Source organism: Rhinolophus hipposideros (assembly GCF_964194185.1).
Source record: "Rhinolophus hipposideros genome assembly, chromosome: 7".
Lineage (NCBI taxonomy): Eukaryota > Metazoa > Chordata > Mammalia > Chiroptera > Rhinolophidae > Rhinolophus > Rhinolophus hipposideros.
In genome coordinates, this window is record NC_138053.1 from 31789163 (window position 1) to 31805714 (window position 16552).

General features: G+C 37.5%; 1 protein-coding gene across 23 annotated transcripts in view; it reads right to left on the reverse strand.

Annotated features, from left to right (window-relative positions):
* Positions 1 to 6140: 6140 nt before the first annotated feature.
* PAM (peptidylglycine alpha-amidating monooxygenase) overlaps positions 6141 to 16552 on the reverse strand; it is a 149605-nt gene continuing 139193 nt past the window's right edge. For 4 of the 23 annotated variants that reach the window (XM_081053872.1, XM_081053862.1, XM_081053866.1 and 1 more), the window contains 4 exons: positions 16016 to 16069; positions 10537 to 10740; positions 7651 to 7704; positions 6141 to 6978 (listed from right to left, as the gene is read on the reverse strand). In XM_081053872.1, coding sequence (XP_080909998.1) covers positions 6797 to 6978; positions 7651 to 7704; positions 10537 to 10740; positions 16016 to 16069 — 494 coding nt within the window. In that variant the 3' untranslated portion in view covers positions 6141 to 6796. Of the gene's footprint in view, positions 6979 to 7650; positions 7708 to 10536; positions 10741 to 16015; positions 16070 to 16552 lie in introns of all 23 variants that reach the window. The other 19 variants (XM_081053871.1, XM_081053861.1, XM_081053855.1 and 16 more) reach the window with 5 other exon arrangements.

Genomic DNA, 16552 nt, shown 5'->3' on the forward strand with positions numbered 1-16552 from the left:
CTAATATAATATTGTATGTTAGCTACATTTTAATAAAAACCTTTAAAAAAAGTGAAAATTCATTGGGTTTTAGTATTCACATAGTTGTAATTTTAAATCACGTAATATGGAAACTTTACTTATAAACAACTTGAAACCAGCAGTTCTGACGGGGACAGCAGGAGAGAGTGGAAGAGAGGAACACCGACCAGCCGCACCCTCCTGTTTAGTATCTCCTTCTTCCACCTCTGTTTCCACAGGAGCCATGTCAGACTGGAGTCGTCGGGCCCCACCCTGGCTGTGGAAACCTGGGCAGCTGGGTAAATGACAAAGTTAAGTGTGGACTTCTAGCCATTGTCCACTGATAGCAGCCAGAGCCCTGGCTGCCCCCGAAGCCCCGTCACAGAGTGGCATTATCTGAGGACCAGGTCAGTGATCTCCTCACAGATGGAGGAATGGCCTCTGGTATAACTCCTGGCTGCATCTTCCTTCCCAGTGAGCATCTGCTTCAGATGGAACAGAGGCTTCACCTCCTCTTAGTCCAACAGCACCCACCCAACTCTGGTTTTTTCTTTTTTTTAGTTGACCCTAATTTTAATTTACTCTGATTTCTTAAAAATGTCACTAGATTAACAAAACGTGCAGGTGATTTTGAGTGACATTATATATGTTATTTTTGCTTCTTTAAGTGTTTATGTATAAAATATAGCTAAATAATTTCATGGTTTTTTTGTTGTTCTTTGGTTAGAGAATAGTGACTCTTATAATATATATATATATATATATATATATATATTATATATATATTATATATATAATAGTGACTCAAAGAGGACATGGATACTGTCAGTATCTGTGTGTGACCTCTGACATTCCAGATATTTTCAATGATCTGGATGCTTGGCATGGTGCAGACATAACAACTGGATGATGAGCAATATTTTACATTATTCTCATTGAAGACAAAGCCGTCATTCACTGAATAGCATCTCTTTTACGAGAGCACAAATCCATGCAAATTTTTTACTAAGTTTTACCACCAGATGTCAGCCATTCCCTGCACTGGTAATAACTGAAGAACTTTAGGAGGAATCTGTTTGTAGATGTCTCTTTCATCTCTCCTTCCCTCCATCCTTCTTTCCTCCTTCCTGCTATGACTGTCAGTCTGTCTATAAGCAATCATTTATTGATCCATCACCTCTTTATGAATAGCACCTATCTATTTAATATATCTAAATAATGAAAGCAAGTATTGTAAAGAAAATAACATATAAAGAGTTTAAATATTTACATATACAAGTGTAAAATGACACTAAAATATTTTCTAAACTTTCTTCTGGAATTCAAGTTCCTTTTAGCCCAGTAACTTTGGGATTAATGCAATATTTTTAGACTTTGTTTCAGAGCATACTTCCAATTGTCATCCAGAATCTTTGCTTTTTGGAACTTTGATTATATTCTTGTTGTTACTCTGGAATAATAATAATCTTATCAGAAGAATATCAACAACATTGAAAAACTATGCAATATTTGGTTTTTAGAAAGGCTTTAGGATTATTAAAAAAGCTAACTTTTGGAGAACTACGCAAATAAAATTTTCCTCTACCAACAACTACCAACAACTTCTATTTTAATTTTTTCTATCTATGCCATTTTGAACATTAACATGTATCTTCCATGATTCCTCACTCCAAACTTTGTCAGATGACTGGCTCTGCTTCCATCACTGAACTTCACACAATGGATTTACATTTTCTTTCCCCTCTGTATTGTGAGCTACTTGAGGTTTGGGAAGTTAGCAGATATCTATTGATAAATAAATTTTATTTTCTAAACATGGACTACAGCCAGCTTATAGTGGATTGTTGGTTACCTACTCAGCAACCATTTTCTGCTGTCTTACCTTGCTATCTGAATTTTGTTTACGTGCTGCTAGCACTTCTCTTGTGGAGCCTTGGAACCTAGGGGAAATTGATCCCACCCAAGTTTCCTGCGTTGACCTGGGTGGTCTAAAACCATCCCATTCCCTTTGCTAAGGATTAGCTCAGAAATGACTATGTGATGCATGTGAGGGAAAAAATATTTAAAGGGTTTAAGGAAAACTTTCCTTACTATGAAAGAGTGAACTAGTGGATAAATAAAGAGGACTAGTGGATAAATCTTTGCAAATCCATTGTCATTTCTGAAAAAGAAAACACTATTCTTGTGTTTCTGAATCTCTTTGGGAGGTTGATATAGTTATGGGGAGAGTAGGGGAATCTCTCTCAAGATACCTACCAGAGACATCTTTCATATCACATAGAAAGAACATTCTAGAGAATGAAACCAACATGGATGAAAACAGCATTGGCGGAGAGGAAAGAAGGGAGGGAGGGAGAGAGAGAGAGAGAGAGAGAGAGAGAGAGAGAGAGAGAGAGAGAGAGAGAGAGAGAGAGAGAGAGATGACATTATCCTTTGTGTCCCTAGATCCTTTTACTCTAGAATTTTTGAGTCGATGAGCCAATGTGTGTCTCTCTTTCTCACTGTTATTTACAAATATATAGCTCAATGAGATTAGTGCTTTGACTGGGGAAGTCTGTCTAGGCAGCTGGAAAAATGTCTAGAAGCTAGTAAGGGCATGGTCATTTCATAAATAAGTTGAATATGGCCTCTTGGAGTGAGAATGGTGGGGAGAGTTGGGGGTGAGGGTAGGGTGCTGGGGGTGAAATGAGGCTAGAGTTACTCTGGCTGCTGGGGCATGAAGTCTTCTTAGTGTTCACCTCTCTTTTCAGAATTGAAACAGAAAATTCAGAGCCTTAGTGAAATTCTTAAAGATTTCTGTGAACCTTATTATGACTGTTGGGAAATATAATAAATGTTGACTTCATCCAAATTAAAAACTTCCTATGAAAAACAGGTTGAGAGAATGAAAAGATAACTCACATACTTGGGTAAAATATTTGCAAATCAAATATCTGATAAAGGACTTTTATCCTATAAATAAAGAACAACACTCCATTTCCTAAGAATTTGGACTAATTCGAGTTAGTCCATATATTACAAGTATAATTTATTTTCTTTGTCGTGTTCAATAAATAATTTTTACTTTTACTAGAAGACCTCAGTAAAAAAGAAAAAGAAAAAGAAAAAAATACACACACACGTATGATAAAATCAAATATATCAATCAAATATTACCTTTAGGAAAACTCAGTGTTCTTCAATCAATCAGTAGTTTGATAGCATTTTGCATGTGCTCCTTTTATGCTTTATACTGCAATCATTTACAGGCTTATTTTAGCTCCCCTGATAGATTAAAAAAACCTCAAGGGCAAGACTGTGACTTTTTTAAATCTTTGTATTTTATACATCATGAAGCTCAATCAATGCCTGTTGAATGAATCTTTTGACTTTCAATTTAATTTTTATTGGATTACTCGGGGACATATTTTATTAGAGATGTGAGAATTATGGTTGTTTTTTAAAGAAAGGAGCACTTTCTTTTTAATGGAGGCCAAGCAAGACTTAGAACAAGGCTCCAAAAATTTGAAACTCTTATTAAAGATTTCTGTGAATTCTATGATGTCTGGGAAATATGAAAATATAAGGAAATAAACTGAAAAATCTAAGTGCCAGAAACTAAATCAACCTAAAGAAGCATTGGGATTAGTATAACTAGTCAATTCCTTTCTGTGGGTCTCATTTTTGAAAATCTATTAATGCATGTTATGGAAGTACCCAGCCAGGGATTACATTTCTATCTTTCTCTTAATAAGAAAAAAAAAGAGGAAAAAATGTATACCCCACTGGAATGTAAATCCCAGTAAAGCCGGGATATTGCGGTTCACTGCATCCTCAGGACTTATAATTTTTTGCTAGTTAGACACTCACAAGTATTTATTAAATGACAGGGAGTCTCTCTTCTAAAGGGCTAGAGGGCCAACAGCCAGCCCATCTCTGGTAAGGAAAGGATTATTCATAAAATCCAAGAAGTGTAAACAAACTAAATGTCCATGGTCTGAGGAAGGGATAAAGGGAATGTATAATGTCTTAACATTCAATGAAATACTATTCAGCCTTAAAAAGAGGGAAATCCTGCCATACATGACTACTAAGTGAACCTGGAGTACATTACGGTAAGTGAAATAAGCCAGTCACAGGACAAATAAGTAAAATCATAATGATTTCACTTATGTGAGGTTGCTAAAATAGTCAGACTCACAGAAGCAGAGAATAGAATGGTGGCTGGGGGGTGGAGTGGGGGGAGGGAAAATGGGGAGTGGCTATTCAGCAGGTAAAGTTTCTTACACAAGATTGATTTCTAGAGATCTGCTACGCAACATTGTGTCCATGGATAGCAATACTTAAAATTTGAAGAAGGTAGAACTCATGCTAAGAGTTCTTACCACAATACAAAAAGGGGGCTAATGGAACCAGGTGAGTTTGGAGGGATTAAGAGGGAAAATTATAGGGAGAGAAGGCACACAAATGAGGATCAGCCCTGACCCAGGACTCCTGGGTCTATAAGCACCCAAGAAGGAGGCTGTGAGTATAAACTAAGTGCCCAGCCCTAAAAACTTCGGCTCTCAGAAGGCCAAGTACAGCACTGTGGGAGACTGGTCTGAATTCGGGCAACCTCCGAGCAACAGGGTAGCAACAGCTTTCTTAAGGACTAGGAGCACCGTGTTTTCCCAAAAATAAGACATAGCCAGACAATCAGCTCTAATGCATCTTTTGGAGCAAAAATCAAGATCTGGTCTTATTTTACTATGAGACCGGGTCGTATATTAATTTTTGCTCCAAAAGACGCATTAGAGCTGATTGTCCCACTAGGTCTTATTTTCGGGGAAACACGGTATAGAGAATAACCTTCAACAGCGACATCATGTGGCAGCAAGTAGCAATTGCAGCGTGGACGAATCGAACCTGAACATGACCCTGTGGCGTTATGCAAACTTCCTGATTCCATGCCCCCTATTCCCCTTTTGCGATCTGGAATTTTTATGACAATTCCGGAGAAGGAAAGGAGGGCAAAGCCAGCCATTAAAAGGCTGAGGTCAAGACTTGAGCAATTAACTAGGAAAATAAAAAGGTATTTGATCATATTTGGACTATGGATTTGGGGAACATGTTACACTAGTTACAAATAAAATGAGGGGATTATTTTATGCTCTGAAGTAGATGCTGCCAATATCTCCTGGGGTGATTCAGTAAGACTCTCAGTCATTTACAGAAGAATGGCAGCTAATAAATGAAGACGAAATGATAGAATTAGAAAATCATCATTATTTACACATTGGCCACTGATGCGATTAAAGGAGCATAAAAGACTGGTCAGAGAGAGGAAAAACGTGTTCTTCATTTGAGAAAGAAGAATACAGGAATAAAAATTTTTTAAAAAAGGTGAAGTTTCCACTGGAGGAGGGTGCCCAAAGTAAATTTTAATAAGAAGGTGAGGTAAACTTTTGGGAAGTGACAAATCAATCCTTCAGATACTCTTTGGTATCAATTACGAGAGAAGAAAAATCTGTGTTAAGTTAGATTTTCTCAATAACATAGCTGTAAGACTTTATATTTTTTCGCAAGGTACCCTGCATTATTTTCACAATTAGTTAATTAAATCTCTAACATCTCAACTACTAAGATGACTGAATTAAAGAAAGGGTTCCAGAATCTGATTATTCTGAAAAGAAAAATGATCAGCTTCTTACTAAATTGCATGGATGGATTATGAAAATGATGTTTTAGAATTATTTTGTAGTCACTGTAAGAGATGAATATTCCTATGAATACATGAGAATTTGAGTGAAATTATTCTTTAAAAAGAAAACTTCGTAATCTACACTAATGGATTCATTTGATATGCAATCTGAGACACAGTTTTCCTCTTAGCTATGATCACCTTTTATTGAAGTATTGACCTTATGATTGATACACAGGCAAAACTATCTTTGAATTTTAAAAGAGAGCCTGGTTTTACACATGTATGTAAATTCTTAGGCTGCTTTTTAATTTATATCGGCTACATAACAAAATATCTTTTTAATCTTAATACAATACAACATATTTCCTTTGGTTGAAGACATTGAGTAGGTTTCACGATATCTGTGGTTTGTGTAATTACAAAAGTTGTATATAAAACCCTGCAAATGTGCAAAAACTGCAAAATACACTCTGACAGCTAATGCTCTGAAAACACTTTATTACACAAATTACATTCAGATTCTGAAAATAGTGTTCTAACAGTGTAACCATCTAAAAATAAGACATCCCCAAAACACACCAACTGAAGAAGAAAATTAAAAAAGAATTTAAATAGAGACTTTTTTTTTCTTTCCCTCCTTGCAATATAATGCTAGTGATTTTAAAAAAATAGAAGGAGATTTAGCAGCTTTGTCATCATGTAGTATAGAGTTTCTCTTTACTGCCACAGGCTGAGAATGCTGAACAGGAAAGGCACCAAAGAAAGACATCGGCAATGGAAGCGCTATTGGGAAAAGACTGTGTTCAAGCAGAAAAGGGGGTTATTTACATCTACAGAAAAGTCTCAAAAATGTCAATGAGCAGACCTCCCATCATTAAGTTTGTAGTGTGATGGAAGAAGAGGACTGTTTCTCTATTCTATGTTCATATAAAGACAATGGCACTGCTATGAACTTTTAGGAAACGCCTCGGCTAGAAACAGAAGCCAACTAAACCAAACAAAGAAAAGAAAATGTGTATAATCCCGCATAGAGTAGTATAGTTGACAATTAAATACACAAAACGCTAAACGTGCTAAAGGGAAAGGACTCGGGCATTCTTGGTAAATATTATCAGCCTAATCAAAGCCCAGTTTTCAGGAGGAGGAAGTTGTGGGTGCGGGCAGAGGAGCTGAATACTCCTCTTCTGATTCACTTCCATCTTCTTCATCTTTCTCGTGGTCACTTCCCTCGGTGCTAAGGCGGTCGAACCCTTTTCGGCTGTAGCCTTTACGACTCGCAAAGAAATTTCCAAGGTTTAAGCCTCCACTTCCCTTTCCTGAAGAAAGCAAACAATAACATAGACTTGAGGTAAAATTTGCACAAATGACTCTCAGTTTCTTAGTAAATTCTTAAATGGTAAACAAAGAAGCTGGGGATGGGAAAGGGTAGATATTAGCAAATAAAGAAAAAAAAAGATTGACCTACAGCAATCCTTATCCTACAAAGTCAGAAAGATACTACTTCACACATTAAAATACGTAAGAAAAAACCGAAGCTCCCCAGGATTATGTGTTTCTGTAGGATTATTTCAGATTCACTTTTCACCTCCTGTTTTTTCTGGGTTCTGGGGAATTGTCATCCCGCGAGCAGTTCTTCATTTCAATGACTTTATGAAAAGGTCATCTTCACTGTGACAAGCCCTAACATGCCGAGAGGAGACAGAAAATTTACTGGAGACAAATGAAGTCAGATAAGAGGCAGGGGAAGAGCATTAGTTAACGCAGAATGGCAAGGTGGACAAAATGAAACTGGGAAATCTGCCACCAGAGCCACACACTTCAGTTTAGTTTCTGATCTGCATTCTGCATTTGACGCTGGGGGGATGCTATGCTGCACACCAGGAGTGACATTTTCAGAGAAAATAAGAGATATCTCCTTGCTTTTTAAAGGACATCAGCTGGTTGACTTTGAACCAAACATGAAGGACTCCACAAAGTCACAGGCATACCTCTAAGTTTTCCCAGCACTCTTCCTGAACTTGCCTCGAGTTTGTGTTCAGAATCTGCTAGAAAAAGATGGCACATTTCAAAACGATTCCCAATCACCCTCCTCAATCCATGGGCTAAACTTTCAAAACAAAATCGGGAATTCATAAATGATTAACAAGCCCTGGCTCTTCTCTGTATGCAATTCCAAGGAAAAAAGTTACTATATTATTATAATGTACGTAAGGGCCAGAGCTGGGTTAGACTCCTGCCTGTGCCTCTTACTGGCTGTGCCATCTCAATAAATCACTTCTTTGAGCCTCAGTTTTCTCCTCTGAGAAAGGAGGGATCAATGACAATCTCTACCTATCTGTAAGGTTTAGATGGGCTACGGCATGTGACATAATTAGAACAGTGCCTTGTACATATACAGTAAGTGCTCAATAAATACTAATTTTTATCGGGACAAAATTAAATTACCAATAATTTATAAAAATTTGGGAGTTTTGGTTATTACGATTTAGGAATAATTGTCTTAGGCTTCAGTCTTTCCATGAAGAACAGTACATGTCCTGTTTAGGAAAGCTTTGGATCTGTATATATCATTTCCCCTTTATACCCGTAAGACTTAAGACAAAGGACCTGAAACCCTGACTATTTTTAATCATACAAGGTGACCCAGAGGCTGTCCATAGGGCTTCTCATCTCCATAAAGGATCAACTTTCTTTCCTAATGGGCTGGCAGAACTCCGCTGGACTTCAGTTTTTTTCTTTGCTGTGTACCTCCCTGCCCCCTCTGTCCTGGCTTCCACCACTCTGTTAGGGCTGCCGTCAGGGAAGTGAGGCTCAGGGGTTCTCCGGAGACATCTCTAACCAGGAGTGGAGGCAGTATCATGGAGGAAGGCAGAATTGTGGGTGCAGAGAGAACAGACAAGAAGGGCAGAAGAATCTGACAAGACTATTAGAAAGTCAACAAATTAGTCTGTAAGTTCTGCAAGAATGCGGGGCAGTCTTTAATTGGTTTTGCATTCCCTGAGCCTAGCAACGTGTCTGGTGTGGAGCTACCACGCAATAGAGGTATACTGAGTAAATGGAAGGTCCTTTACGAGGGTTACTAAAAACCCTCATGGATTGGATAAGATCTATCAAGAACCAATGTTGACAAAATGTTAGAGGCTGATCTCTATTTAGAATTAAAAATGTGTTAGATTGAACCCTATAAAGCTGAAGTTTTTTCTAAATAAAACGCAATTGAACAATGGTTGTTGCATTTGTTCGAACTGGGTCTCTGCCTTCCCAACATATTCTTGTGGACTCAGCATTCTGTACCAGAGCCATGTTACACATGCTTCACAGCAATCAGGAGAGACCAGATCTTCTTGCCCCCCCACCCCCGGCCCCATTCCTTCGTCCAGGGTGGGCTGATGACTAACATCCCTGCTACCTACCTCTCCTAATATTCCTGGTAAGTATTTATCACTGCACTTTCCACCCTCAATTATTACTTTTATGTGCTATCTATTCTGTGAGCTCCATTTATTTCTCCAGTCCTTTTTCCAACAATTATTTATTGAACTCGTAGTGCCAGGAACTGTTATTTGTGCTGGGGATATATCAGTAAACAAGCAAACATACAAGATTCTTGTTTTTTTGAAGCTACCATCTAACTCCATGAAGACAATGACTAAGTTTATTGATCTTTGCCCCCGCATACCACAATTCCCTACCCACAACAGGGGTGCAACAGACGTCTTTTTTAGAAAGAGTTAACTGTATTTGTGCAGAGCTTTATTGATTGCAGATGAAAAGTAAAAAAGTCCTAGAAAAATTCCCTTTCATAGCCTATTAAATTGAATCTTCTGGTATTTGTTTCTGTGTCACTGACTCTCCGCCGTGGCCGCCTTGGCCTGAAATGTGATGAATCAGATGCTGTTTTTGATCAAATGCTGCCTCCCATCCTGGTCCATGGATTCCGTCCCAGACGTGGCTATAGACTCTTGCCTTAGCACCTGGGGACCCAGCCAAGGGACTGCTTGTGAGAGGTGAGAATCACAGGTCGGATTATTTATTTCTTTGGATGTCCTAAAAGGAACCCAGCTCAAATCATTATACTATGATAATGATTTGATAAAATACTGACTCCGGTATTGAACTCTGCCTCGTTTGCTTAGGGATGGCCTAAATTATGCCTGTTTAAAAACCACCAAACAGTTTGTTATAGAAATAGTTGGTTTCCTGAGAATGCTGAGGTTTAAGACAATTATCTTTTTTCACTTCTTATGACTTTCATTTCTTTATTACCAATGGTTATTCCTCATAATCATTGGTGGGATGAACAACAAGCACTTACTTACTAGGTAACAAGTACTGTGATAAATGCTTTATGTAAATTATTTCATTTAATCCTTGCAAAATTTTGTCTTTTATTCCCACTTTATAAATGAGGAAACTGTTGTTTAGAGAGATTAAGTAACTTGCCCAAGGTCATGCAGCTAAGAGCTAGAGCCAGGACTCGGGGAAAATACAACTCCCAAATAACTGACTGCACTATTTTGAGGACTGGACCTATTTCTAACAGCAGGGATCCCCTCCTTCCTGACTCTTCAGCTAATTTACCCTGACACTACTTATCTATATAGTTTCATATGGAGACATTAATTGGGCTTAAGCCAGTTGCTAAAAGGCAATATTAAAGATTACATGTTAACTATCTAAATTTCTGAGGCTGCACAAATATTTTCTACTGTGACATTAACTACAGACAATATTTGGAACATAGACAATATTGTTAAAAAAGGTAGTGAGCACTTAAAAACGGAAAAAAAAAATCACAACCGAACTTTGAGGACAAAAAGGCCAAACACTCTTTCAAAGGTAGGTTCCCAGTTCAAGGGGCACATTTTACTTGCCTCCAAAGGCCCTTGATTTTTTCCACCGAATAAATACGGCAATGGCCAGCAGGACAAACACCGGAATAACCAGAAGGGTTGTAATGAGAACAACAGGCACTCCGGAGTCTGGCTCTTTGATCAGTTTCTGTTTCTCTTGTATCTTCTGCAATTCTGAGGAGGCGGGATTGTTCTCCATTTTGGTTTCAACAACTGCCTCGGATTCTTCAGGGAGAGAAGAGTTCACAACATTCAACTGACTCAGAGATTCCAGAACCCTCCCACCCACCCCAACCCAGTCAAATCAACAACTGTTCACAAAGAACTTGTTGAGTCCCATCCACAGGAAGTTCATCTTTCAATGTCTGAATCCACCAAGCTGGCAGCATGTAATTTGATTAGTAATTTCCACTGAATGGTTTTCACCTTTAAATTGGTTTTCTTTGGTTCTGTGCTTTATTCCCTCTTGAGCTATAATTTCACAAAATTATATCCTCCTTTTGCATTTTTTTCAAAAATAAAATTATCACGCAGCATGGTGTAGGGGACAGAACTGGTCTGCAGACTGGAGTCAAATGAATCTGGGCTCCAGTCCCAGGTCCCTGTGTAACTAGCTGTGTAACTTTGGGCAAGTTACTTAAATGACCTGGGCAGTAGTAACTTCATCTGGAAAACTGTGATGATAATGCCTCCTTCATAAAACTACTGATTGTAAATGTTATCAAGAAGGTATTTAGTAAGTATTTGTTTCTTTGTATCTTTAGTTTATGAATCTCTTTCATGTTCCATGAGTTACTGATACATCATATGCATAGCTGCACATATTAATTCTAGGATTACAAACTGGGAAGACGACTGTGTCCTTTTCAAGTTCTTCTCTATAGTTCCCAGCTATCTGTAAGTGCACACGAATGCACTGTACACCCTTTTGCTGTTGATGAAAATAACTTAGACAACCATTCTGGGATGTGGGCAGGTACTCGGTAGATATCAGGCCTAAAGTACTGTTTGGGCAACTGATGCAATAAAACTACATAAGCTGCTGCAAGGATCTCCATAACTACTGATCGGAAAATGACGTTGAGCCTTGAGACATTCTTACTCCCAAGAAGTACTGATGTGTTGATATAAAAACCCTAGTGTGCAAAGCCCAGAAGTTACAACCTGTTTGCTAAAATGCTCACAAGGTTTCTGGAACTTCAATTTCTTGGTGTGCCATCTGCCCTATGACACACAGTGAATCACATGGAAATTTTGACAAAATGGCAGGGATAGGTGATTTAACATTATCAGGAAAATCTTTGGTCGATCTTTAATATATATAGACACAGTTTAATAGCTTGCTGGACACTTCTCCAAGGAAGCATTTCTCAAATTACTAAGACATTGTAAACACAATTTATGATATACACAAATGGCAGGTTTCAGCTTTTTGTTTCAGGGTTCTGAGCCAGACCCCTTCACAGTCTCAATGATATCTATTGAGCACTAAACGCTGTATCAGGTATTGTTCTCATTTAATCATCACACGAAGTCTATGAGTAAGCACTAGCACTGTCACCATTTTACAGATGGCCTGTCACGGTCCTCATTTCCTTCCCTGTACCATGGTTAAGAGGAGACCATTATTTCTCTTCCTTTTTCAAATGGAGTGGCTCTTGAAACTTCAGCAGGAGAGAAGGAAAGGGATTGGTTCATACATCTAGATGATTCACATTTAACCTTTCTAATTCTAAGTTTCCAAGATGAACATCAGTGTAATTCTCACTTTTCTGAACCACTGTTTTGCCTTTTTCTATACTACTGTAGAAAAGGTATACAAGTTGTTTAATATTTAATCTTATTCTACATTTAAGCAGGAAAATAACAATAGATGATAGGATTTTACAAACATAGGCCAAAGATGTAAATTGGTAGTCAAGAACTTACTGTCGTGGAAGAGGGTTTGTTTCTATTTGAAGGCAACTATAATCAGAGAAGGTAGTAGTGTTTTCTACTTGTTATTTAGTAGGTTTACCTATACCTAAGACAATGGCTGTACCAGTTCATATCTAGTTTCTTTTATAAGGCAGAGGTAGCATTGGGCTCCATTAAACAGAAGAGCTATGGATAAAGTAGGTGACAGACTAAAAGAATCAGTTTAGCATTCATAGAAAGTGCTGAGATGAGGTAATAAACTTGGTAAGATATACACAATGCATTTTAGAAATTCTTGATTTCCACACTTCTTCTGGTACTTTGACTGTCAACTACTAAAAATACTTGCACGTGCTAACTTTTGGAACCAGCTGAAGTATGTTTAGATTTTAAAAGATGCTCTACATTTTAAAAGAGGAGGATAAAAATTTAAAAATTTCCAGTCTAAAAAAAAAAGCAATTTGCATCTGTTCTCAGAAGCCTTTTTATAAGTGGAGAAAAAAAGCCTTAAGCATTAGTTATCTCTTAAGATTCTAGTAATTCCATTAAAAAAATAAAGGACAATTAAAATTCTACCACTTTTACACTTTATTCTAAGTTCTTATATTAAAAACCTCAGAAATTTGGAGTATCCTGGCAAAGTAGGACTGAAGTAGCTCTAAGATTGGCCAGGACCTGGGCTTCTGGCAGATAGGGGTTATCTAGTTATGACATTTTTCTGTCATAAAAGATACAAGATGTATTTCATCTAAAACAAAAATGTCTTCAAACAAGTTCCTCTGGCATCTCTATGGATACTTGGAAATAAATATAATTTTGATAAGCTGATGTATAAGAATTTTTTTCCCCTTCTTTAAAGTAATCATTTAGAAAGGGAAGCTAGGTGTGTTCCTATGTGAACTCATGTACAAGCATGTGCATGCCTCTCTCTCCTGGATAGAAGGGGAGAAGCCCAGAGACCATTTGGAAATGGATTAACTGAGACAGGAAAGGAGATGTTCTTATTACAGCAACATAGTGATTATTACCTTGTTCATCACAGACAGAACTGAAGGCTGAAGGTTTTTAGATGGCATACTAGCAAGCAACCTTTTAGAAGACATGAAAAGTGCATTTAGCCCCAATGAGATAATTTTTAAAAAATGCAATGTGCTTCCTCTACAATGTGTTCTCCATAAGGCCTAAAATGCTAACTGTACCAGAAAGTTTCTTTGTCTGTTTCTTATTAGTTTCAGGTGTCTTTTTATTTTCTTGAGACCAATTCACCATCATCATATTTTATAGTCAGGTGAGTGAGGGGTGAAGGCTATGCTTCTGGTGTGATATTGGCATATCTGTTTAATCCCTGGTAACTTTACTTGAAAATTTAAAGCACTTCCTAAGTTTCTTATCATCACAGATTCTCTCATCCCTGCAGCTCCCTGAGAGCACAACACTGGTTCTAAAACTCTGATATTGCTAATTAGTTATATGACCATTGACAGTGGGGAAGATTGTCATCAATGGTTATTTTGGAAATTTATAATTAACATGTATCTACAGGACTATTAAATCTGGGATGGTGTTTCTCCCTCTGTTTTGCAAAGGGTGGTTTAAATTAAGCTTCCAGATTTTGATAAGAGACAAATTCTTGGAGATCCAGCATGACGTATATTTCTTTTCATAAAAAGAAAATAATCTTTACATTAAAAAAAAAAAGATTGAATGAGAGTTGTACGGGTTCAAAGAAGAATAGAACAACTTCATTTGAGTTTGGATATTCCAAACTATTAAAACAGGGCTGGGCTGTGATGACAAGAAATTTCAGTAAAATTTACTATTTGAATTGCTGCATTCTGCTTCAAGGCTGGGAGGATTTCCAGCCCAATGGACTCAGGGGTATGCACCAAGGAGAGAGACACTGACCTATGAGAGAGCACTGGCCAGCCAAGATGAGGTCAGGATGGCTGGATTGTTTTTAACAGGCCACCCAGTACAACTAGGGCTTTTTGGTGAGATCTGTTTAAACAGAAATGGTTTGAGGCCACTTTGACATCCCAGACATTTGGAATAAACTACAGCCCTCCTCATTCTGTAGTTCTCGGAAGCATTTATGGTGAATGAATTGGTGGTCTTTATCTGTCCTCAGTAGTATAATAATAGTAGTGCAGTGCACAGGCTTTGGTATCAAACAGACTTTGGTTAAGACCTGGCTTTATCACTTATTATTACGGTAGGAATTCTCATTCTCAATTCTTCATTTGTAAAACAGGGATAATGACAATTATCACATCGTTGATGTAAGGATTAAACTTGTTAATTTTTGTGTAGCCCATTGTTTGTGCTCCATAAGTGATAGCTATTATTAGTAATACTCTTTCCCAAGATTTTTATTTTAGGGCAAATAGAACTTATCAATAATTCTATATATAACGATAAAAAATAGGGGACCAGGAACTTCATTACAGGAATGTGGTATGAATATCATTCACTAGTGTCACCTGGGTAGAATCTCTACAAAGGCCAAACTGTTGCTACTTATTTATTTTATAATAGCGTCTTACCCCTTTCGACCTTGAGCCGGCTATATTTTCTTATCTGCCTACATAAAATCCCTAAACTCACTCTTGGTTCTTGCTTCTTTCGTCTCTTTTCCACCTGCTTTTATGAGAAAGGAAAACAAGTAAGCCTAGGGTTACTCTGAATACCTGGGTGTATAGTTTGTAAAGCAACTAATAAAGGAATCATTTTGCTACTTAAACATTAGGAGCACTTCTAGTGAATTCTTAACTGTACATAATGATGTGAAAAGCCTGCAGATAGTAGAAAATGTACAAATATAAACTGATCCTAGGTAAGAGAGAAAATAATTTGACTGGGATTCCACATGAACCAAGTGCTTGCTAAATCCCTGGTTACCAGTGGCTAAACCCCATTCCCTCATTCCTGATAACATATACCAATGATATACTTATTTGTATATATGTATATGTATGTACACACACACACACACACACACACACACACACACACACACACACTTCTTATGAGCTATAAGTCTCTTGAACTCAGGCAGTTTCATTTCCCTTAAACCTGCTATAGTGCCTTATGCATAAATGGACCTCAGTAAATGTTAGGGGCTGAATGGTAAACTAAGATAAGAGTTAAGGGAGCAGCTGATCTTTTCAGGCCCTTGTAATATTAACTCACCAAAGATGTTTTTCACTCCTTTAGATTAGAGCCCGTTAAGAAAAGGCCTTTTCCAGTACACTGAACAGTATTTTTCTGCTTGCCCGAGGTTAACGTACTTATGAAAGTTACTAACTTACTTTTTTCCTCTCTGCATGTTTCTGGCCCATTCATTATAGATTTTTTTTACATCCCCAATCACTTTCCATCACTGAAATCAGTGAATTTTAGCTCATTATTACTACTCCATTTATCCGAAAAAGCAGTAGTAACATGCAGGTTCAAAGGCTCAGATAGCAGAAGTTTATCAGATTATATTTTTAGCTTGACATTTTTTTAAGTGCAATCAAGAGCCATAAGATAATTCAACACAAATAGCCCCAGGTTTTACAGTCTTAAGAGGAACCTGACCAACCTTTGATTTCCTGGGCCTCAATGCCAGCCTTTTTAACTGATCGATGTTCCATTTCTGTAACATAGCACAGTAAAGACAGAATCAGAATCTCCAAAAAGAACATTTGAAAACTGAATTTTGATATTCACTTTACTCAGTAGAAAACATTTCCTTAATTCATCAAAGGCATCATCATATTAGAAAAAAGTTTAATACAAACCACTCATTAGGTGCCAGGTCCATGGATCCTGGTTAAAATCTCCCAGGAAAAGCTGAAATAATATTTTTAAGGTCTTCATATTAAAAATGAGATTTACCTTAGAGTTCATAATACTGTTTTATTTCTGAAATATCAAGTAGTTCTGTTTTCCTGTGGACATGTTAGAGCTAAATCGTTCTGCCATGTGTGATTGCTAGTCTTCTAGCTGACATACTACGCAGAGGGCTTTTCTATTTCAACGCTGAAAATTATACTGCAGTGCTTCTCAATCAGGGGATGAATCAAAACCACTTGGGAAGCCTTTCCAAAATACACACATTATCATTTGTCTTTCTATT